Here is a 24747-nt window from a genome sequence, read left to right on the forward strand (position 1 = left end):
TAGACTTGAAATAGCAGCTAATTACATCAAAAATCAACTGCTAATTATGCCACACGACAACATTTCACCTGCAGAAGCCCGCGGCTCCCCAGGAAGAAGCAGCTCTTTTGCTCCCGTCTATGGTGTCTCGTGGGGAAGGCTGCCGAGCCCTCGCTCCCCAACCCAATGATGAACGTTAACACAACAAGGTAGTGGTGAAGAAGCTCTGGATAAACATGAGGGCACATCTCGTCATCCTTCTCATTTAATGATGCTCTTGTAACCCATCTCATGGGCACCAGCTCCTTCTCCAACCTCTCCCACCGTGCTCAGGAGGAGAGGGGATGCTCGGAGCCGTCTCCAGGGCCAAGGCTTCAGCCGATGCCGAGCAATCAAATGCCCCCTTTTTCTAGTGCTTAATAAATAAATAAATATAAATCGACCACGCAAAACTAAAATAAATTGCAAAGTAGCCCTGAAGTGGGCATGGCAAACCTTAACAAGCTAGGAAAGGGCTTGGATGCTCTTCGTCTTTCCTACCCATCTCCTCCAGCAAAAGATAGTTGGGGTTTTCTGCCTTCTATGTGAAGTTTGTTGGACGTTTTGGGGACTTCCCCGTACCCTGAAGTGTTGGTGGGATGGGGAGAGGGGCTCTGGGAGCCAACTGAAAGGAATTGCTTCAATTTCCATTTTCCTCTGCGACGCGCCGCTCCGTCTGACCCAAGGTCTCCTGGCTAGCATGCAGTACAGCTCGGCCCGGTGGCTAACATCATGTATTCACAAAATGTCACACATCTGGTGGAAAATAATGTTTCCATTCTTGTCGGCGCGTTAACAAATTGCACTAATCACTGCTTTAGGGCTAGGAAGAGATTGCACGTCGAATGAAACCACCGTGAAATAAATATTTCATGACACCACCCCTGTGCCTCCTACGTTTCATTTCAGCTCTACTAGAGTTAATTTCTTCCCGGTTAGCCAAAAAAAATACAAAATCCATCAGTCCCTTGGGTCTCAAAGACAAACCTCTGATGTCCTGAACCTGCGTATGAGTTGTTTCAAGTGAGGCATGGCTCCGAAAAGCCCCTTGAGCTTCTCCTGCGGGATTAAGAGATTTATTTCCTCACCTCCACGAGTAAGGAAGGCTTCGGTGAGGACAAAAAAGCCTTCAGTCCACCCCTTCCACCACCCAATCCAGCACAGATTTATCTAAAAGTATTCTAAAAGTCACTACAAGTATTGTGACATGGGGATTTCAACATATTTTTACATTTCTAGCGCTTCCTTGTCCATTTTGATTACCTACTTGCCTCACCTGACTTTCTACTTTTATTAATTTTTCCCCTCATTTTCAACTCTTTTCTACCTTCTTTATCTCAGATATGCTGCCAGATTTACAAAGCATCTGGTCACAGGGCCTAATAACCCATCATAAAATATCTCATCAGTTCCAACAAAGCCGGAGAGATGATATACAAAATGATAAAGCTACCTAAATCCTCCCAGAGTTTTTTTTTGGGGGGGAAAGGAGACCACAGGGAAGCACAAATGGGTGGAATCCCAACTCAAATCGAGTTTCCTACCCGCGCCACACCGCTCCGGATATGAGCAGAAATGAAAGAAATAAGAGAAATATTGCCAAGCATCCCCCCAGTTATTACTCTTGGCATTATGATCGCTGCTGTGTTGGCATCCCACAACTTGCTGCGCACATTTGCTGCTCAAAGGGCTCTGTCCTGAGGTAAAATCCCGAATTTAAGCTTCCTCTGACCAAAAGGAGCTTTTCAACAGGAGCTCCACCGCTTTGGTCCAGCTCCACAATTTATTTTAGGTCCAATTTTCATGTGCGTGAGAAGTTTAGGGAGAGCGATCGTGTTTTACGTTACTAAAAATATAATAGAAAATCTGGAAAAAACAGGCTTGGGTTTCATTTTGTCTTACTATTTCATGCGAGCTGGTGAAATTACTGTAGAAAATAACTATATTGCTATTGACAGCTGGCTCAGAATGGAACTGATGCACTGGGATCTCTTTTCCTTCACCCCAAATCACTTTCCTGGCATCACTTGCGTGTCACGAGGTGGCAGATAATAGCCAAGGCTGGCAAGTAGCTGACAGTATCTACCCATGTATCTTTAAAGGAAAAAGCAACAAGGGGAAATAAGATGCTAACACAACCTTACACGTCCGTTTGTGGTTTTTTTTTTTCTGGTTTTGCTATGTCCGTTTGCTTCTCGAGCCGCTTCAAGCCGCCGCCCCGCCGTAACATCTCCAACCACCCATGGTGTCTTTTTAATTGAGATGAACTCTAAATGTGTTAAAAGAAAATACCAATTGCAGCACAGAAATGGAGTCAACACATCAAAACCAGCTTCATCTCAAGGCACACGTGTTAGCCCTTCACCGGTGCAATCATGAGCCCAAGGAAGATATCCATGGTCAGGCTGCAGAAAGCAGTATGTTTAAACCATGTCATAATAGGAAGAAAGTAATAAAGAATCAAGGCAGGCTATAATTTTCTTGCCCCGTGTCCCTGTCAATACTTCATTATTTTTTATTCTTTAAAACGCGTAATTTTCAGGGGGCAGAAAGTCTTTCGTGGAAGGACTTGGCTTCCTCCAAAATAAGGCTTTTCAAACCGATGGAGAGAAACTTACATCCCAAAAAAGGAAAAAAAAATACATTTTTTTACAGATCTCATCATCACAGCCTCCGAGCACGAGTGCAGTTTTTTCACTTTCTTCCAAATTTCGAAACGAAATTTGGCAACGTGAAGAAGAGTTAAGCTAATTTCAAGCCTTTACCAGCCTTTCCTTGGTAGGGGTGCATGCAGCTGCTGCTAAGGACTCGCTCCTTCAAAATTCCTCAAATGTCTTGCCCTACTACTTGTACTGCTGTAGTAATGTTAATTTAGGTCGCGTGTTTCCATGTGCAGGCATTTGCTCTCCTCCCGTTAACTCACTGCAATCAGCTTCACCTAACGAGCCATCATCTAGCAGGGATTTGTTCAAAACCTCACTATTTATTCAGAAATGATAATGGTCGTGCCAAAACGTTCACATCCAGTTCCACCAAAGCTTGAACCAAGCCATTATTTATTTGTCAACCACACTTAGATGGGATAGATTATTGCATTTAAACAACGCTCTAGCATCAAAGAGTGAAAAGCTCAAGATGGTTTAATTGGGTTTCCCAATAAATGGGGGACTCGGCATAAAAGCTGATATTCCTGGGCTTTTTGGGGTGTATCTCTGTGTGTTTGGGGGTTGTTGGGATAAAATGCACGTTGCTTTTAGCTGATTGCAATCAGCCTGGCAGTGCGGCTCTCAGCTCAAAAGACAGCCATCAAATATTTTTAGCAGCACCGTAAAGAGTGGTCAGGAGTTCAAAATAAAGCCCATAAAGAATCCTTTGATGGATATACAAGATGCCTCATAAATATATGATCTGAGGTTCGGGAACACATAAATCAGAGGAAAAAAAATAATTTAATGTTATCTGTTATTTTAGAGGGGGGAAAAAAAAACACAACAAGTGTTTTAACCTTTCTCTCGCGGGGTTAACAAACGTAATTCACTGTAATATCAAACGTAAAGAAAGATGCATAAAACATAAGATTAGAAGGCTTTGCGAAAAGCCGGATCTTTCATTTAATTCTTTTATCTCAGCCCTCGGTAAGTCGAAGTAAAGGAAGGCTGCCGGGGCTGTTAGCAACAATTCATGAATCTTTTCTCTGCCCAAATCAAGCACTCCTCACTCCAAGCCCGGATTTTGGAGAGCCTCCTTTCTCGCTCTGGCTTTTCATTTTGCCTCTTTGTGGTTCATTTCCAGAGCTCTCTGGGTGAGAGCTGCCATTGCTGATCCGCTACGAGGGAATTAATAAATGCCCTCATTAAAACAACATCTCACCGTGGTGCCACAGCGCAGGGATGCACGAAGCCCGCCCTGTGCCCGAACACCGACCCGTGTATCACCAAGAGCAAACAAACCATGAACTTTGATCTTAATATAACCCTGCTTAGCTGGAGCATTGCCATTTAATAGGCTAAAATTAGGGTAAAGGCTTATTTACACCAAAATCAATCCACTGCATCAATGGGTCCAGCTCCACGTTACAGTGTAACTTTCACAAAGGGCACCAACACGTTAAAAATAAATCCAGTTTTTCTTTGCTTTCTTTTTTTTTTTCATTTTTTTCTTGACACATCTGGAGCTTTTGTTCCTTATTAACCACTCTTCTCCTCCCAGGTTGAAAACCCAGGCAGACTTCGTTTCGTGTTTCTAAGGTCAAGGAAGGAGAAGGAGCACAAAATCAAGAGGAAAAGGCCCTTTTAGGAAAGAACTTGGCTTCATTGATTCCTTTGGTGGCTTGCAGGTGCTCCCTTCTGACTCTGCAGGGTTTTATAAGAGTTTCTTGGGACAAATTGACATCGGGTGCTCACAGCCCTCGCTGTGACTCCCAGGACAAGGCTCTGCTGCCCCACGATGTGCTGAGCAGCTCCCCAGGATAATTTATAATTTCCATACGACCAGATTAGGCAGCTCCTACAGGTACCTCTTGGTGGTTTCTATCAGCAAACACTTTAAAACAGCTCAAAGGTGCTCTCGGGGTTTCTTCTAGCTAAAATAAATGATTTCTTGGACATAAATGGGCAGGTTTTAGTGAAGGAAGGGGAGCCCCAGCACAGCCAGCATCCCCTGGGCACGTAACGAGGCAGGAGGGGAGAGCATTACTGCCTGGGACAGCCAGGGCTGAATTGGACGGCACACCACAAAGGCAACTGAAAAAAAAAACCCACAACAGGGAAAAAAACCTGCGCTGACAGGTAGGGAGGAGCAGATGAAATGGACCAAATTCCCTCTGTATCTTTATTATTCCCTCTGCTCTTTATTATTCTACGAAGCTGTTTGATTCTCGGGAGCAGTTCACATCCCTACCCCAACAAAGGACCGGGTTTAGCCTGGCAAAGAAAAAGGCAAGCCTCTGATTTGTATTATCCCTGGATCTCCTTTTGACAGAGCTCCTCGGGTGGTGGTGCGAGCAGCGCATTGAAAGCTGCAGGAGAAAGGGTGGGCTGGGGGGCCGGGACGGCAATCAGAGGTGGGAAAATGGAATAGCTTTCATACCTCGCAGAGACACTACCTCTCGTTTTAGATAATGTGTCTACAGAAGCCCAAATAAGCTGGATCACGGGGAAATGGCAAGCATCAACCTCGAAAGAAAGCGTCGCCCAAGAGGAGGCAGGCAGCGAGCAGATTGCTGTCATTATGGCGATGAATGGGAACTTCCCTCCAACGCCAGAGGTGCAGGGCTGAGAACAACTCACTCTGCAGAATCCCAGGGAAAAGCTTTGCTGGCATCACGGTGCTCAGAAGCTGCTCTGGCCTCTCCTGTGATCCTACCTAGCGGGAGCAAGGAGATGGAGAAAACGGGGACGTGCCAGTCCAGGCCTTTTCTCTTCTTTTCTACCTGTTGGAAAAGAGCAGAGAAACAAATCTTTCCCCAGCCAGGAGAGCAACGGATGCTCTGCAAAACAGCCTTGCGAAGCAGAGGTGTTTTTTTCCTACCAAGAGGGATGCAGGGATGGAGAGCAGAGTTTGGAGAAGGACCCCAAGCAGAGCAGCAATCGGCTGGCAGACAACTGTCGGAGCAGCGATTGGAGACGTGGGCAGGGGAAGCAGGTTAGCAGATTAGAGAAAAAGCCTTGAAAAGCATCAACGTTGCTACTTGACACCGAGATGACAACGGAAAAGGTCAGACAGTCCCTTTTCGGAGCTCAGCCTGGAGAGGAGTGGGTGGGATGAGCCGGGGCTGTGCCCAACAGCAGCCAAAATAATCCAAGTTGCCAAGGCAAAGCTGCTCAGGGGAGGGTGGGAAGGGGTAACACAGGGTCCCTGCAAAACCTGGAAGCATTTGGAGGAAAAATGCAATGCTGGGCAGTCTATAGTATTATTATAGATAATAATAGCTTTAAAAAGCTTTTTGTTTTTTCCCATTCAAAGGGAAATGTGTGCGTTAGGCTAGTAAGGTACGCCACGCACCTGAAATCTGGGGCTGGATAGAAAACGTCCCGATGATGCGCCAAGGAGGCAGAGAGAGAAAAGGATCCTAAATATCCTGGCAGGGAGAGAAAAGGATCCTAAATATCCCACCGTAACCCCAAAAATGCCAGGCAAGATGAGCACGAAGCGCCGCACCAAGCCCTGAGCACCCCGAGGAGCAGGTCCTGCGGCACCAAAGAGCCAGGGGGAGCAGCTTGGGCAGCGGGGGTGAATTGAGGCTTGTGATCCAGCCTCAGAAGGAGTCACTGTCTGTGTAGCAGCCCCATCCAAATTCACTGACGCCCTTCCAAAAACAAGCAGCAGGAGACAAGGGCAGAGATTGTGCACGGCTCGGAGCTGTCAGATGCAAGGGAGGGGGAAGCTGAAAAGCATCCTTGTGATCCCGGCGAGCCACGGCCAGCCTTTCTGCGAGCCTTTCCGTGACAGCTAGCATCATTGGGGACGTGATGGAATGGAATAAAGTGGAGACACCCTCGAAGGAGTCGATGCACAAGGCTAACAATTAGTAATCTTCAGCAGGCGGCAAAGCGGCGCTCACGGGACAAATGAGTCTCACGTAGCCATCCAAGCACCACCAGGGACAGAAAAGAGGCAGCAGCTCCTCGATCTCCTATTTATCAGGATGTAAAATATATTACAGAGGAAGATGAGCGTCCAAAGACACAGTTTCTTAGCAAAATAGGCAATTGGAAAATGAAGATATGGAATATAAAGTACGTCCGTACAGCCGTATAGCTGGTTGGGATATAGCACCCAAATCAGTGCAACATCCCCTGTGTTTTCTTCTCTGGCTGGAAAAACATTGAGGTTGTGGTCTGAGGGATGGGAAACCACCCCATTGAAGCAAAACCATACCACTGAAGAGCAACGGAGAAGGAATTAAAGAAAAGAAAACTGTTTGACAGTTACACGACTTTATTATGACCCTTTCTGATGACCCCAATGGATCTAGAAGAAAAGAATGGATAAATAAAATAAATAAATAAAATCAAAGCCTCCGATGCTCCAACCAGAGCCTTTTCCTTCCACAAATGTATACGCCCGACCAGGAAGAGCAGAGGGAAAAAAGAAAAAAAAAAAAACAAAACCCACAACCTTTTCAGCATCTCAGACAACGTAGACTCCCAAAACCCTGCCAAATTCATCTTCCCTATCAGCCTCCAACAACACCTTGATAGTTTTCTCTCCCCTGGTTGCAGCTGTTCTGGAAATCTTTGCAGGAGAAAGCTCTTTCCTTGAGAGGAAACACTACAGAAAACATGATAGAGACGAGACTTCCTTCTGTCTGTCAAGTTTAAATGCCCTTAAAGATCTTGTGAACTTCACTGTAGGCAGTGCTTGAATTTAAATGCCAAGTGCAAACGCTGTCTGGAATGTATATCTCAGGCAAACAAAGGAGAAAATACTTTTGGCAAGGGTGTCCAGAGCTGTCTGGTTAAATAAGCACCTCAGGACAAGAATTAATAAGATAAGTCCCCATTTTGCAGATGGACCAGCAATGAAAGTGCTCTTGCAGAGGTCAAAAAGTGGAGAGCTGAGACCGAAACAGCTAAAAACTGAGTGAGTGAGATGTCAAAGAGGAAATGAGAAGTATTTTTAGACACATAAATAACCTGCCAGGTTTGGCGCTTCTTTTTCTTGCTGTGTAATAGTTTATATAGCTGGAACATCATAAAACGAGCTGATGAGAGCTCAGCCCCAGCCTCAGCTCCTCGGGTTGGCAATTAGGGCATCCTCACAGCAGGACAGAGCCAGGTCTTCGCATCCTTTCCAGCAGGAGAAGGCAGCTGAACCTCAGCTTGAAGCATCCAAAGCGAGCACTCTACTGAGATATTTGGGGAAAAAATCTTCCTCCAGGTGTTTTTGGTGTTGTTTGTGGGTTTTTTTGCCTTTTTATGGCAATGGTTTTTGTGTTGACTCTTCCACTTAGAGCGCAACTGAAGGTTGAAGGGAAACGAAATGTTGACTTGACCGTTGCTTGTCCCAACTCTTGTTGAGTCCCACATCCTTCTACATCATCAAAGCGGGCTGAAAAATCAGGTATTTATGGAAGGAGTGACATCCACAGGACGACAAGATAATTTCCAACTGGCACCTTTACTTCCTTTATTATCCGGGGTGTTTCTGAAGCTCTTTTTGTTTTTGAGAAGAAAAAAAAAAAATAGTAAAATAACTCAAAGTAAGGAAGCAAAGCTTATCTGCAGGCTAGCTGAGGTTTATTTTCCCCGCCAATTTTGCTAAATACAAAAGGCACCCGAAGCCAAAACGAGGAACGGTGGAGAGCTGTTTAATTAAAGCAATTTCTGCCGAGATGAGGCCCGCACAATGACTCCACTAAATAAGGCTCGGGGTGTTAGCGAGCAGAAAAAGGAGCTGGCTAATAACTATGCAGGGAGGCACGCTCGGTTGTGGTAAGGCTCGGGGAAGGCTGACGGTCTGTGGATAGAGGACAAAAGATAAGTGAACGTGGATAAAAAAGAGAGATAAGGAAGGTAGCGTTGAAAATGCAAGGCCAAGGAAGAAGTAAAGATGTGTGCCAAGGCACGAGGAGAGACAATTGAGCCACAGGGACGTGACCGGAATGAGCAGCAGGGAGATTTGTAGAGGGTTTTTCTGCTGGTTCCAGATCAGCAGTGTGAAAGATTACTCTGTTTGTCTCCTAAGACATGAAGGAAATCCTTCAGCCAGCTTCCCTTGAAAAGAAGATTCACGGCGAGAGCATCGAGGAGCAGTGGGAGCTGGGCGCTGGATGGAGGTCAGGGATTAAAGCAGCTGGGGGATGGAGGGGACGCTCCCAAAAGGGACTTGCTCCTTTCTGGGCTGGAATTATTCATTTTTTAAAGATAAATTACCCACTCACAGCTGGTGGCTGCCTACAATATGATCCACGTCTTGTCTTGTTGTACCTTGCTGTGTTGCTACACCAGTAGAGGTGTTCAGCGCTCCCGTTGGCGAACGTAGGTCTGGGATCCTCAAACAGTTGGAAGAGAGGTAATCAATCGAGGTGTGGAGAGGTAATCAATCGAGGTGTGGAGAGGTAATCAATAGAGGTGTCCTGACCCCAAGGATGGATGGGCAAACAGGCACACAACACCCCAGACCCGTGGCCCCAAGCTCAACCACCACTCTCTTGGCCAACGCAGCGTACCCGTAGCTTACCCAAGGTTTTGCCTGAAATCAAGAGCTCTTTGATTAAAACAAGCCCCAAATTAGCTGCTGACGTGCACCAGCCACCGAGAATTGGACTCGTATCACAGATCTAATCTAAAGGAAAAGCCCAAAGCACGCTTCAAGAGCACGGTCGTACTCCGCCGGCAATTTCAGAGCTGAACGCCAGACAGAGCTGAGAGCGAAATGAGATTCATTCCTTAATTTTTAATGTAAGAAAATCAATGGGCGTCAGCCAATGAAAAGAAAAGCCTCGGAAAGAGCTCAATAAGCAGCACTCGTTTTAATGAAGGTACCAAGAAACACCATCAGAAAGTGCAGAAGGAAGGGAACCAAAACAGAAATTACGCAATGACGGCGCAAACAGGAGTTATAGAAAAAGTTGTGAATTTTTGTGTTCCCATCCTTAAGGCTGTGACCAAGTCACTGCTCCTCGGGGACTGCACCTGGGACTGCAGAAGCTGCCAGCATGATTAAAAAAACAACCTTTACATTGATCTCTGGCCTTCTGGCCCCAAAAGTCCCCGCAGCCTGCGTAAAACCAGGGCACGCTTGGGGGCTTGGTGGGCAGGAGAGGTGCAGGAGCGAAATTCGAACAAATCAATCTATAAAAGAACTTCAAACAAAGCAATCTATAAACAACGTGTGTATACAAACACAAGACGCCGCTGCTTCTTCAGGGGATCAGAGGGCAAATTTAAAACAAATCCCGGATCCCAAGGAGGAGATGCCCGAGCACCCCAGAGCTGCCGTCGGAGGGAAGCACGAGGTGCCCGCGGATGAGCTTGCATAAACTGGGATTCTAAAAAAAGCCCCAATCCCCTCAATTCAGCCAGGTTTAATTGATCGCTGCTCTTCGGAGAGGGCTCGGAAAAATGAAAGCTGGCCTTATCTAAATCCGGCCTCGTTTTGGTGGGGCGTGTTTATATATCAAAGCCACCGGTCCCGAGGATTTTTGCTCGACTCTCGAGAAATTTCAGGATTTGATCCTGAACTCCGGATGGGGAATTAACGTGCAGCCCGAATCGTTTCATGCAAAAGCAACACGAAGCACGTGCAGGACAGCAAAGCCACAACGGGAGGAGGCTGCGGAGAGGCTGCTTTCCCTCGTTTCACATCACAGTGCTAATAGTAAATATTTATTTAATTATTTGAACCTGCATAACATGTCTCTATCTCCTCCCACTCTCAATCGTACCGTAGAGCAACAGGTTTTTTTTTCCTCCTTGGAAGTCCAAGCTGCCTAAAAACATCACACACAAAAAAGGGAAGCAAACAAACTGACCTCATGGTAGCATTCAGAGCTAATTCAAAAGCTTAATCCCAGATTTTGGTGCTTATCAGGGTATATTCTTCTGTTTTATAAAGAAAACTGTGACTTCACATCCATGTTTTTGTGATGATTTTGGTTTGTGTAACAGATGGACTTGGCAGTAGCTTTGTTATCTTCTTTGTTTCTCTCTCTTCCTGGGCTTTATCTGCGTACTTTGAAAGCAAACCGCAGCATATTAATATTTCTGGGTCTCTCTCTGTGCATATTCATGACCTCCGAGCTACGCCTCGTGTTTTGTCCTCTGTATTTACCGAGCTGGGCTTGCGAGCCTCCCATTAACATGACAATGTTGAAAAATATTTGTGCTCGTTACAGAACCACACAAGTCATTATCTCGTTTGGATACGGCTCAGTCTTATTCAATACTTACTACAGTTTTATTCCTATTTTTTTCCCAAGCAGATTGAAATTTGGCTGTTGTGGGCTCCTACCTCTATCTTTTAGGGGTGATGCTCGTCCCTCCTCATGCCCATGAGCGCGGCGCTGCGCTATCGGGCAGAAATGTTTGAGGTTTTGGTCTCTTCCAGCTCGACTTTCCATTTCAAAGCACGACGTGCTGTGCGTTGTTCTGTCTCTCCAAATCACCGTCAGGTTATCACTTCACAGATCGTTTTCCCTCCTGGAGATCCCGAGACATCATCGCAGGTAATGGATGCGATCCAAAGCAAAGAACGGGGGAGCTCTGAGATCACCCAGCCACCAGCCATCCCAACTGGAAATATTCAGATGCTGGATGCCTTTTTTTTATTATTTTTTTACAGCAGATGAGATGACATTTGGGGAAAAAAAAAAAAACTTAAAGACAGCCACGGGTCCAGATGGCTGGGAACCAACAGCAAGGATGAAAAACCCGACAGATCTGCAGGGGAAGAAAGGCAGGGGAGAAGGAAAGGCAAAGGGAGCCTGTCGTGTTCAGCAAGTCAAGCACCATAAATCCAAGATCATCACCTTAAAGCACACATTTACTCTCGTATTTGTAAGCAGATGATGGAAGTAGCAGAAATATCAAGCTCCAAAGCGAGCCGACCAGTAGCCTCGTCTCACTGTGAAATATAAACCGGGGGAATGTCAAGAGCAATTAGCGGCTGCACTTCTCAGGCGAGACAAAACGGGAGAATTTTACAGGGCTCCCATAATTAGAGTTAATAAAAACGAATATACAATTCCCCAGGGGGCTGTGGGTGACACGAGTTTCTCTAGCCTCAACCTACCGACGCCCTCCCGGGTTGCACAGTGCTCATTGGGTTAACACACTTCCATCTAATGACCTTAAAACAACCCTAGAAAGGGAAGGGAAACTGTTAGGCAAGCAGTGAGTCCATCAAGAAGGAGACAATATAGACAATCAGGAAGGAATCAACGTCTCACATTGGATTTCAAGGAGAAAATGCAAAGAAAGAAAGGAGGAGAAAAGGAAAAACGTAGTGCCAAGCTTCTCGGTCCTGGTTTCCTTCCCCTGCCCTAAGCAGCATAATCCCTCCTCTCCCCATGCTCTGGGAAACCTCTAACCCAGGATATCTTTCCAATTTTCAGTTCTAATGCTGCTATCATTGCTAGAAAGCACTCAGATCTCTGATTTTGATACAGGCTCAAGTGAGAAACCTCCTGCGGCTGAGTCTGCTGCCTGGGAAGCTTCGTACGCGAGCGCAGCGGGACCACGGCGGTGCAAGATGCTCCACGTGGGCACATCCACCCCACAGCCCATGGAAGAGCCACCCAGAACCTTGCTCAGCAGTGTTTTGGCAACGTCCTCTTAATAAATGAATGAAAACAGACAGAAAGAGAGGCAAACCAAGCTCGTTCTTGGCAAACCCTAGTCCTCCTCCTCACGGTGGGCTCCTCGCGCCACGCGCCGTGGGTCAGCACCTGCCTTGTAGGGCTGGGACGCACCGTGCTGAGAGCCACGGGGTGCCCCCACCCCGCATCTGAGCCGCGGGGGGCACGGGTCCGCTCGCCTGCACTTGCCTCTTATCAATTCCTTTCTTCTTTTCCTTTTTTGTCTTTTTGTTTGATGGCGCTTAAAAAAAAAAGAAACAAAAAAAAACGAAGGGCGATATCAAATGGAACAGACCTTTCAAAAGGGTTTGATGACAGCAGCCTGCTGAGTCCTTTTTCAACGCAATTATTTTATGCGGGACTAAATCAGAGATAAAAGTCAGCTCTGCCAATAGGGCTTAAATCCCTTCTGCGCAGAACAAGCCCTGGAATTACTCCTGCTTGGGACCAACTCGTGGCCGGCAGCACCGGCGGCGAGCCCTGTGACCATGCGCCCCGCAGAGCCCAGCCCATCAAAACCCAAAAACCAAACCCGAAACTTGGCGGCTTCACCCCACCAAGGACACGGAGGAGCCAAGGGGCGAGGAGAGGAGCATCACCAGGCCCCCACAGCCATGAAACACGTTCAGATTCAGGGCTCACATTTCTCCCTACTTGCTTTTGCGGCTTTGCTCGCAAAGACAGCAAAAATGGGGCACTTCTGAGAGCTCCTGTTACATCCGAGCGCTCAGGCAGCCGAGGATGCACCAGCACTTCTTAATTTACTCTTCAGCTGCAGCTGAAATCCTCTTCTGTCAGGCAGGTTTTCCACGTAAAACCCCATTTGTACCGGTTTCTGGGCACCTTGCCACCGCCGCTAGATTATTCCCAAACAAGCCCGCGCGCGCACACACGTAATCAGGAGCTGCAATCACATATTTAATCAGCAACGGATTAGGTAACCTTTACAAAGTTCAAGAGGCAGACTGAAATAAAGAACCACCACACCTAAAAACAAACCAAAAAAAAAAGGTGTTATAAAGGGTTGAACGGGCTCGGCAGTAGGGATGCAAACTCGGGGCTCCTCCCGGGCTGCCCATCTCCTAATATCGAGTTCCACGTCTCGGATGTAACCCCCCGAAGTCATGGATTTGCTGTTAACAGGGAAATAACTGCGAAGCACCAGTATTTCTCTGCCTCATCAAGAGGGAAAGTTCACAAAAGTCAGTTCATTTTGTAATAAAAGCCAGACCTGGTATTCTCCAGCAGTTTTCCAGCTTCGTGGGCTTTCCAGGCACCGGCTCTGATTAATTCCAGAGGGTCCTTGCCGTTGAGTGAATGATTATTATTCACACGGCAGGGTGAAGTAAGTCATCAAGGCTAGGCTTTTCAATCTCTAGTGTCCAAATTTTGGATAAACCAAGGAGCGCAGACGTCTGGCAGCTCCTCTTTAAAAAGCAAGCTGCTTTTTAATAGGAACCACGGTGCCCATCACAGCCTGTGCTTTCCGGACAGCATGATACGAGCAAACCAAGCTAGGAGCCCCGACCATCTGGGCTAGCCCGAATAACAGCCTGGACTGATCCTTAAATTCCTGGGGCAGAACGAATCCAAATGTTGTCACAAGATTAGGAGACTCTGCTCGTTTCTGGGCTGCAGCCACTCATCCCTACCTGTCCAGGAGGAGCAGGACCGGCTGCCAACACTGTTCTACCAAAAAAAAAGACCCGAATTTAATGCTACCTGTGTCTGCTTCCCATATTCCTCATTTTTTTTCCAGCCTTCCGACACGTTTGGCATATCGTTGGGGTATCCACAGCAGTTATTTGTAAAAACAGCCCTATAATTTTTAAGGCAGTCTCATTAACACAAAGTTGGGAGAGAGACGAGTCAAAATAGAGAACGTGAAACACCCCATAGATAACTTCCAATATTTTATCACTGTACACTGTTGCCTTTGAGGAGCACCATGCCCAATAAAAGAAAACACCCAGGAAAAATCAGAGCAATCCATTTGGGCTTAAAATGCATGATCCTGCAAAGGAACTGGCAGCAAGATCTGCCCACGATATGATGTTGAAGGCAACCCAGCTGACCCAACATGCTCTGGACTGGTGTGAAGCAAGAATACAAAAAGACACCTCGATATACATATATATATAGATTATTTTTAAGGATTATGCTCAACCTGGATGGAAAATTTCTCACCGAGGTGTAAGCCGAGGCAAATATTTATTCCAGCTGTAGTTCAAAGGAGTGAGTTTATATCCAAAACGGTTCAGTGGGGAGACATGGAGAGCACGGCATCTACATTTCCTTGCCCTTTGCTCCTGAAACCCACAGGTTTCAGCTCAGCAAGATAGGAAATGAGAAGAATATAAAGAGGGACGGGACATTTACATGACCGGAGAGGAATTTTGGAATTGCAGTCATGAAAGTGAAGAGCAAATATTGAGAGCCTCACATTCTCACTGACGGCCACGGGAGGAGAGATCGCCGCTCTTCCAGACTGGTTTCATCCCTGTTCTTGTGCCGAATGCCAATAAACTAATAAATAAATAAATAGATAAGTGGATAAAATCCATCTCCATTGTTTTTCCATTTGATTTCCTGAGAGTTCACTGCCAGACAGCACAAGGCATCGAGTGCAAACGCTGTCCCTGCGCCCGTTTTCACAGGTAGGACGACAAAACCACAATATTTTTCTAACACGCTCTGAGTCCTCTGCCTATTGACCGTCTTATCGAGTGATGGCAAGAGGAACAACTTCACTCCCCGAAGCGAGAGCTCACCTGGATTTTCTCCCCTCCTGTTGGGTCCGAAATATCGGGACTAGAACAACGTCACCTCCCTGGATTTGGTTTCATTTGGTGTCATTGAATTGGCTTCGCTGCAAGTCATCGCGCCGCGGAAATTCTTCCTTTTAACTAAAAGCTTTCCATAACCCTTTGCTTTTAAATGATAAAAGCTGAGGAAAACGCCTAGTTTTAGCTCGCGAGATACGGGATAAATCATCGCGTGGGTCAATGCTTGCTAATTGCCCATGACTAAGTCCCAATTTAATGTGGACCGACAGAGGGGTTTCTAAATAATAATGCCTTCTCGCTCGCTGCCATAAAACACACATTAAAGAGGCCTTCTTTTCGGAGAGCAGGTGCTGAGGCTAAGCGCTGACAAAAAGGCACTTCTGGGGTGTGAAACACGTTATTGAATTAGCAGTGAATGCATTAGTTAGGTCCGGGCTATGTTTAAGACGTCTCCAGCCATGCAAGTGCCTCCTCACCACGACAGCCCGTCTTTGGGGTGAAAACCTCACCCGCCGGCCACAATCGGGGCACATCATGGGGTAGAAAGGCACATGAAGAAGGATGAGGGCCGTGGGATGTTGGGAAGTTCAAAGGAAGGAGGAAAAATGATGGGGACACCGGATGCTTGGAGAAGGGAAAAGAGCGGGGCTGCTCGCAGCGGGACGGGGTGTGCCCTCACTGCAGGTCCTCGGGGAGATAGGATCCATGCCAGGCAGGTTTAATCTCTCCTCCAGGTAGTAAACGAGCCTTTCATAAAGCCCAATGCCCCCAAAAGGCCATTGAGAGAAATGAAAACCCAACTTTTAAGGCTGCTAAGCCAAAGCAACGCCCTTATCTATCACATCACCTAGGAGCCCCGCGCCGCTAAAGCCAGGGAAATGAATAGTTAATGACCCCATAAATCTTAGGCTGCCACATAAACATAAACACATTTTTTCTTGTCATGTCCGAGGGAATAAATGTTTTATCACACCTTAACTCTGCCACATTGAATTATTCCCCCGTCCCTATTACTATTTTAAGGCAAGTACGCCGGTCCCCCAAAGAGGCTCTGAGTTACCCAGTTATTTATTTGTGAACGGATGCTTCCTCTTCGTCGAAGTGCTCCTGTGGAGACTTCGGGATGTCAAATATGAGACTAAAGAGAAATTTGTCTGACAGAAGGGACTGGAAGTTGGAACAGAGGGCGAGCGAGTCGTTTCGGGGTGAGCCAGGGGAGAAGAGCCCAGGGCCACGGACAACTTGGGTGGAAGGACCCAAGACTTGGGGCTGGGACCCCTCTGCTGTAAAACCCCATGGTCAGACCAGCAAGGAATACCTACAGATGGGTGTTACAGTGAAACAGGGGGCAAAACACACCTGTGGGTTTCTTAGGATGGTTCGCGGGGTCTCCACCAGTTGACCATGCTCCTTTCACGGTCAACGGTTGACCATGAAGGAAGAAAGGATGAGTATGAGCTCCCAGCAGCCAGAAGTGGCCTTCAGGACCCTATTTCCCTGACGGTGGAAAAGGGAAAGGGAGAAATAACTGCTGTGAGATGTCCAGGTCTGCCTGGAAAGGGCTCGCTCCCGTATCTCTCGTATCTCGTAACTCACCTCCGCCTTCGGGGCACGTCACGTGCGGCTTCCCGAGGCTGCAGCGAGAAAATTCCCCCGGCTTTGTGCAACTCTTTGAAATCTGACTGAAGACTATTATTGAAGTGCAAAATATAATTACAGTGAAGATCAGTAGGCAGAATGGTGCCGGGGAAAGGGGTGTGACATTGCTTGACAATTAGGCAGAAACGCAGGAGAAATGGATTGTAAATAAAAAAGGGGAAAAAAAAGAAAGGATAAATTCAACAAAAAAAATAAAATCGTTTTAGAGAATGCTCAGTATTGTTGTTAAACCAGCAAAGTGGAGTTGATGCTAGCCACTAATTCAGGGCAATATCTGGACCCTTTGCTCAATGTCTTTATCTGCAAAATACAGGCTAGGGTCTGTTTCTGAATTTCTGAGAGGCACAAGGTAGCAATAGGACAGCTGGGTTTGATTTACTGTCACACACCCTTTGAAAATTCCCCTAAAGTACTTTCCGTTCTTTGTGTGAAAGAGCTGCTGCCGAGACACAAAGTGTTATTATTATTATGATTATTGCTTGGAGTGTTTCAAAGCCGGTACAATAAAAGTTCGGGCTGGCAAACCACTTCCCAGCAAAGCAAGCACGAACATCAGCAGCTCACGGCTTGTCCAAGGACTCCCTGGGGTCTCGCACATCCCTTGGGATCTCCAGCTCTCCAAACTCACCCTTTTCTCCCTTTTCTGGAAGTTTTGGCGAGGTTTCCAAGGAGCGTAGGGCGTTGTGCAGGGCTCCAAGCCACTCGATGAAGTCCAACCCAGTTAGCTCCCGTGCCACGAGGTTCCCTGACCGTGCCGCCCTATCGATCAGGCCGTCTGCAAACGCTGCCTCATTTATTTAGGGTTTGATTTGAGCAGCTGGAGCGTGCCCGAAAGGTCACTCATTTTGCTCCGTTCCTAGTGAACAACGCCCCGCTTCCATTCCTACCGGTTCCAGATCGATGCTGCTCTCCTCGCCCCTCCCGAGCCGGCTTGAATTTTCTATCAAAGAGGCTAAAACAGGGCTGACGCTCCCCACCCCTGGCTATTTTTCTAAATTGCTTCTCCAGCAAACTGCAGAGGACTTCACCTCCTCTGGGGATGCGGAAATCAGGCCGAGGAAGCAGCACCAAATTCCAGCCGGTGCAGTGGCAGCCGCGGAGGTGGGAAGCGGAGGCACTGATCCCACAAGGTCTTTGGGATTAGGGAGGAGATTTAGGGACCTAAGCACTACAGAATCACAGAGCATCCCGAAAAAATAATAAAAAAACTCCTGAATACCTTGGTAAAGCTGGAATGTTACTTGAATCTTCCAGCAACCCCACTAATTGCGTGGCACCGGGTCCCAGCCCTTCACGCATGAGGTCCCAGGACATTGCAAGGTAGGGAAACCTCACCCAGTGATCTGGGACGTTACTTCACCATTATCTGATGGCGTTTTAAATGATGGAAAAATGGCTTAAAGTCACAATCTTACTTTAGGAAACGGTTCTACATCCCGTTTATCTCATCACGTGGGTACACCTCAGCATCAGCCCGAAATCACCCGCATCCGAGGTGTTTCTCGCAGCATTCCCAGCCTTTCTTTTCCCTCCTCGTTGCTTTTTTTTCTGCACACACCTTGCCTTCTTGACAAGCTGGGAAGCCACCCAGAGCTCCCCTGGCTTTGCAAGTTCCTAGCCACAGCCTGACGGTGCTCTCGGAGGCTGCTGGTGCCACTTTTAATCCTCTCCATCGCCCGTCCATGCAAGCAGGTGGCTTTGCAAAAGAGCTGGCTGCGTCCTGCCCTGCTCTCCGGGGAAAAACCTGGGGAGAAAAGGAGCTGGAGGATGTCAATCATGCTTCCAACATCTGTCCCCATCCCGGGTGCTCTTTATAAGCCGATCCGAAGTAATAACAGCAGAAAGCACAAGGTATGTGAGCTGATTTTGAATGCGTCTCTCTCCTTTTCTTTCCCTTGCTTAGTGTTTATCGCCTTCCAAATTCAGCCTTTAAAAAAAAAAATTGCATTCATCTCACCCAGAAGAGAGAAATGTATTCTCTTCATAACACTTTGTTCTCAGCAGAAAATCAACTTTATCTTGATTGTCAGGCAGAAATAAAGCTCGGAGACTAAGAGCCGAAAAGGAGAAGGTTTTGTGCAGCAGCAGCTGGAATTTGTTTTAAGAAAGAGAGCAATATTCAGGTTTGGCTTACAAAATCTGAGCACAATATGACACGGCCCACGAGGAAAGGAAACCTGCCCTGCCCTGCCTGACTTCCCTCGGTTGGAAAACACCTTCCCGGCCTTCATTAATGCCCAAATTTCTGCCCAATTAAACCACGAACCCAAACACCCCGCGGCAACACACCAGCCGAGGGGAAAAAAAATCATTTTAGAGGCTCTAAAATATCCCTTTGGTGCTTACCCCGGAGGAATCGGGAAGGAGATTGCAGCGATCTGTAAATATCCCGGTTTCATTTGCGTTTTTTACGGGTATAAAACTTGCAGTATTTAAATCCGAGCTGAGGAGCAGAGGGCATGAATATTGCATCGGGTACAGCCTCGGTTTAATAGGGCTTAAGGAGGGGTGAAGGTCCAAGTGAGCTCCCCGAGTGAGGCTTGGAACAGAAATAGGAGAAGCTGAATCACGTGAGAACCTCTCACACCAAAAAAAAGGACCCTTTAGTTGTGAAATTCAAGTCCTCCATCACTTGCCTTCCTCGTTGCCACATCTTGGATGGAAAATACTTTGGGTTTAGGGAAATATTGGGAACTTTCTGCCAGCCTCTGGTTTTCCTCTGCCCCTTTTTTCTGACATTCATGCACAAAAATCAGCCTCAGGTGCCTCCATGCCTCCAGTGGTAACCCTGAACCTGATTTTGCTCGGGACTCAACCAAAATATATGGGGAAAAACAGCCTTCCCTTCTTAAACCAGCTCCCGGAACAACCCAAAGCTACCAAACGGATCCCAAAATCCACGCGGCCAACAAGATGTTGGCGTCCCTCTAGCTCGGGCACGAGAAGCTGGGGAAAAAGCTCATCTGCCACGTGCTCTGGGGTTGAAGATGCAGAAGAGCATCACCTTTTGGCTTTAATTCATTCATTTGTTGCTCCAAATTTCATTTGCCGTTCACCTGGGCAGGGAAAAGCCAAGCCGCTCCCCCTTTCCTTCTCCAGCCGAGTGCTTTGGGCCTTGAGGAGAATGATGGTTGCATGCCAAAAAAAAAGGTTTTACAGTAAATGCTGAATGTGTTTCATATTCACTCCTTGCTGATATTTTTGTCCTGGAAAAATATATATATTTTTTTTGGAGTTTTGCTCACAGCAGGCCAGAGCTTTCCCGTCCTTCGGCTTCTCCAGATGACAAAGTAAGAGAAGAGGAGCCCGCGGTTGCAGCAGGCGATGGCACGTACCTTTCCTGTGCTATTGATTGCTCATTTGCAGGACTTCACTTGAGAATAACGAGCGACCCAGGAACAGAAGCGTGGCCGATCCATTACGCCGTCCTCCTCATCACTCAGCGCCAAACCTGGGAGAAATGCGGCCCGCCACGCTGGCGTAAGATCCACGGGGCAACACCATGGTTTAATTCGCAGGGAATACATTCTCCTTTAAATTTTTTTTCTCCTCTAGAAGTCAAAGCTTGCCTCGTCCTCACTTCATCCCACGGCAATCTTCCGATCGTTCATTAAAAACGCATTAATGGCACGGAAAGCGCCTGATTTCCCTCTGCTTGGACGTGAAAATAGAAGAGGCCAAGGGGCCAAAAGTTGGCAGGAGGGCACACCACCGATGTATCCCTTTAAAATCAGTCCCTGGGTGCTGTTAATTACAACAACTTACAGCAGAAGACATCACGTTTTGACTTTAAAAGTTATTTTTACTGAAACCACCTCAATTTCTGATTCGCACGAGGCCAAAGAATATTATGATCACCTTACCCCTACCAATAACAAGCCAACCTTTGGTTTAGCATCTGAGAAGAGGAATCGGTATTTCGGGATACTTTTGGGGCAGGAAAGACAAGGAAAAGATAAATAATCTTACGGCAGAGCACTTCGGATTTCCATTTTTCAACAAAACTGTTCCTACAAGGGGTCCTTAGCATCAAACCTCGATGCGCAAAACCAACTCGCGACGCGGTGGCCGCGCCGAGGGATTTGGGATTTGGGATTTGGGATTTGGGCTCGGAGCCGGCGTGCCCGTTTCGGGAGGCAAGCTGAAGTTTTTGCTCCGAATTTGCTTCTTTGAAGCTCGGGAGAGTCGTGGCACTTTGGAGAGGGTTGGCTGAGCACAAAGCTCTACTCGCAACCCGGAGCGGCCGCCGTCCGTGCCGTGATCGCTCCCGTTGCCTGCAGTCAAGCCCTGCTAACGATGTGATTCAATTAGGCACAAATCAAGAGCTGGCTGATACTTTTCACAACGCAACTCCGGCTCCCGACCAATTCCCTACCCAGATGGAAGAGCTTGATAGAGTTACTGGTAACAGAATATCCCCCTCTGGAGGGATGTTAACAACCCTTTTAATATCAATACACCTGCCGGAGCAAAGCTACGAGCTTGCAGGGAACTCTGCAAGCACACGAGGAATGCAAACGACCCCCAAAAAATCAAGTTGAGGGGGATTTGGGTGATGCAAACACATCCCCGCGGAAGCCAGCAAGGATTTACTCAAGTCAGGAATCCTTTTCTCCCTTTTTCTAACTGTTTACATCGTGAAACTTTGATGGATTGAGACAAAACGGGAGTCATTCTGCAGAAAAAATTATGATTTATTCTGGTTTAGAGGGTCACGTGGGCAGCTGGTTACCTGTTTGCCTCCCGAATCTCTCCGCCCGATGACCTTTATTTCGGATTAATGAGACCGACGAACGAATAACGTTTGCAGGAGAGATCCCGGGGACACCGCCGTGCCCGACAGCCCCCACCCCAAGCCAATTTGGTTCTCCTAAAACCCACCTGCTGTCGCAGCAGCAAGTCCAGCAGTCCTATATTATTATAAGTCCTATAAAAAAGCTCTACCAGCCCTTCAGACCCCAAAATCTGCCACCAGGACGACGCCAATGAGAACCCCAATGAGGAAGAGGGTCCCACCACCACTGGGGGTCTTTAGCACTGGGAAGGTTTTAGGGGCTTGTAAGGGCTGGGATGGAAGTTTTAGGGGCTTGTAACTCCCTTGAGGAAGGGGCAAAGTAATTCCCACAAAGACGCCCTCCCTTCAGCTCCTCTGTTTGCCAACCAACGTTTTCCTGCAACTCCAGGCCACGATTTCAAAGAGTTTTCGACCTCTTTTGACCACCTCGGAGCATTTATAAGAAGTCAGAAGTTGCACCTCACTTGCTTTCCGGGCTTCCCTTACAGGAGAAAACCCCCAAGGAGCAGATCCCAAAAGCCCGAGGCTCCCCACCCCGATAAAATAAAGGGTTCCCGAGCATCTTGCACCTTGCAGCAGAGCCCAAACTTGCTTTTCATCCACAGAAGTGGCAACAGAAATGGGTAATTTTAAGGGAACGGGGCCAAAAGAACCAACTTGTTGGCTCCTTTTGAGATCTGCTTGCCCCTACACCTGCCCGTGGCGCGGCAAATCCTTGCATTACGGCGAGTTTTGGTTTGGTGAGATGCTAAAACATCGAGCGAGGGCAAACTTTTTGAGGTTTACTCACATTTAGTGAAGTCCCTAGGCCTCTTCCAGCGCTGCTCTATCCCTGAGCCGGCTTCCCGCAGCAGCACGCGGGGACCCCAATGTTGCGGAGCTGCTTTAGCTCAGAAAAAAACCCTTTTAAAAATCGGGCCAGGCCCTCTAAAGGACGCCTGGAGAAAAACCCACGTGCGGAGCAACTGAGGAAGGGCTCCGAGAGTTACTTGAGCTGCCAGCAGCCTGCTGGTGGGAAGGGGCCAGCCCAGGTGGCACGCAGGGGGATGCGAAATCCTAAAACCGAGCTCGAGGCGGGCTGGAGGATGCCCGGATTTCAGGTTGTATGGCAGGAGGCATCCCATGGGTTTTGCTCTCCCTGTTCGAGCAGCACGGCTGCGATATTTCCCGACCTCTGCATCCTGGGGGAGGGAAATTCAGAGCTTGGGGCAGCTCCAGGATCGGGGCACGGAGCGGGAGAGGCGGTGGCCCCGTTGTGCAGCCTCCCGGGAGCCCTTTGTTAGCAGGACGGGCTCCCTGCGGGTTTGGGGCCGGCTCGGGGGCCAACTTTCCCCCTTTTGCAGCTCGCTCAGCCCCAAAAGAGGGATTTGGGGCGCAGGGCCAAGACGCCAGGATGCAGAAGGAGCGCACCTGCTTGCCGGAGGTGGGCTGGGAGCTGCGCAACCCCTTTTCCTTCCCCGCGGCCCCAAACAATGCCGGGGCACGGCGGTGGCGTTGCTCCATCCCCTATCTCCGTTGCTCCATCCCCTATCTCCGTGGCTCCATCCCCTCCTCCGGCAGCAGAGGAACCTGCAAGCCCGTGTGGGGTGGCGAGGAGGAAGAGCAGCGCCACGGTTCCCGGCTGGGAAAGCGGGCGGCACCCCGCTCCGACCCTACAAACCCGCCTCTCCCCGGCTGGGGAAGGCGCTGGGGCGCACGCACCCCAAAGAAAACCCTCCCGAAGTCCCCCAAAATCACGACAGGCAAAGGATTTATCCATCAGGGTGAGGCAGGCAGCGCCTCCGGGGGGGATCGCCGACCCCATAAGGCTGCCAACCTGCTCAGCACCCCCCCGCACCCCACAAAAACCCCGCTGGGCGCGCGGGGAGTCGGTGCCCATTGTTCCCACTGCGGGAGCTCAAGGGGGGTTTTGTGCTCGCCACGAGCTTTTTCCCCCCTTCCTGGGTCGGATTTGGGGGAAATCGAAGCGTTTTAAGGCGCCCCCACACACATCACACCACCACCGCCACCACCGGGCTCTCCCCCGGCCGCACTTTCTCAGTCCCGAGCGCTTTTGGGGCTCCCGGTTCCCTTCTCCTCCTTCCTCCGGGAGGGAGCCGAGCCCTTCCTGCAGCCTCTCCGCCACCTTTCCCCCTGCCCCTGCCCCAATTTGCCATTTTTCCCCCAAAAAGAAAAAAAAAGGGAGAGGTGCAGCCCCGAAACAACCGCAGGGACCCGGAGCCGCTTTGCGCATCTCTGCGCTCGCCTCCTCGCCAACTCACCGCCGCCTTCATCATCCCCTCCTCGCTCCTTTCGCTTTTCTTTTTTTATTTTTCTGGCCTCCCGGCTCTCCAAAAAAAAAAAACCCTTCCAGGATCCCCAAAAAGCCGCCGGTGGAGGGGATAGGAGAAGGCAGGAGGCACACGCGCGGCGTTGCCACCTCCTGCCACGCTTCTCCACCGTTCCCCTTCGCTCCCGGCGTTGTCCTTTTCTTCCCCGGTGCCCCGGCTCCTCTCCGGGTGGCGGCCGGGTGGGGGGCTCGGAGGGCTGAAACAGAAGGGAAAAATGGGGAGAAGGGAGCCGAGGAGGAGGCTCGGACTTACCCAAAACGCCAGGATTGAGGCTCGCCAGGGCGCAGAGGAGAAAAGCCAGCTTGGGTACCCAGGCGCAGCCGAGGCTCCTCTCCATATTTCAGCAGCAGGAGCTCGGGGTCCCGAGCAAGCGAGGCGAGCTCGCCCGAGCCCCCCCACCCCACCCCCCCCCCCCCCGGCCTTTTTTTGGGGCTCAGAGGAAGGGAAAAGGGAAAACGAGGGGCAGGGGAAAAAGTTGCATCCAGTCCGGGAGCCTGGCAGGGGCACTACCTCGAGGAAAAAACCTTCGCAAGGGTCCTCCCACCGCCGGCGAGCCAGAAGGAGCCGGGTCCTGCTTGGAGAGGCGGCCGGAGCGCATCGGCGGGGCGGCGGCGGCTGCTCCGTGTCCGCCGGGGGGAAAAAAAGGGGGAAAGGGTTTGGGATATGGGGTGGGCGATCCCCCCCCCTCCGGAGGGGTTGAGCCTTTGGGGTGGAAGCTTTTGGAGGGGTCTCTCCCCGGGGGGTGAGCCTAGAGGGTGAGCCTAGAGGGTGATGCTTGGGGATGGTCCTTGGGGATGCTCCTTGGGGATGCTCCTTGGGGATGGTCCTTGGGGGTGATCCTGTGGGGTGATCCTGGGG

The 24747-nt window shown here is 48.9% G+C and overlaps 1 protein-coding gene across 1 annotated transcript in view; it reads right to left on the reverse strand.

Moving 5' to 3' along the window:
* LOC311426563 (netrin receptor DCC-like) overlaps positions 1–24227 on the reverse strand; it is a 357945-nt gene extending 333718 nt beyond the window's left edge. Inside the window, exon 1 of the mRNA XM_084502992.1 lies at positions 24142–24227. Coding sequence (XP_084359118.1) covers positions 24142–24226 — 85 coding nt within the window. The 5' untranslated portion in view covers position 24227. The remainder of the gene's footprint in view (positions 1–24141) is intronic.
* Positions 24228–24747: the final 520 nt, after the last annotated feature.

The sequence above is a fragment of the Aythya ferina genome, assembly GCF_964211825.1.
Source record: "Aythya ferina genome assembly, chromosome: W".
NCBI lineage: Eukaryota > Metazoa > Chordata > Aves > Anseriformes > Anatidae > Aythya > Aythya ferina.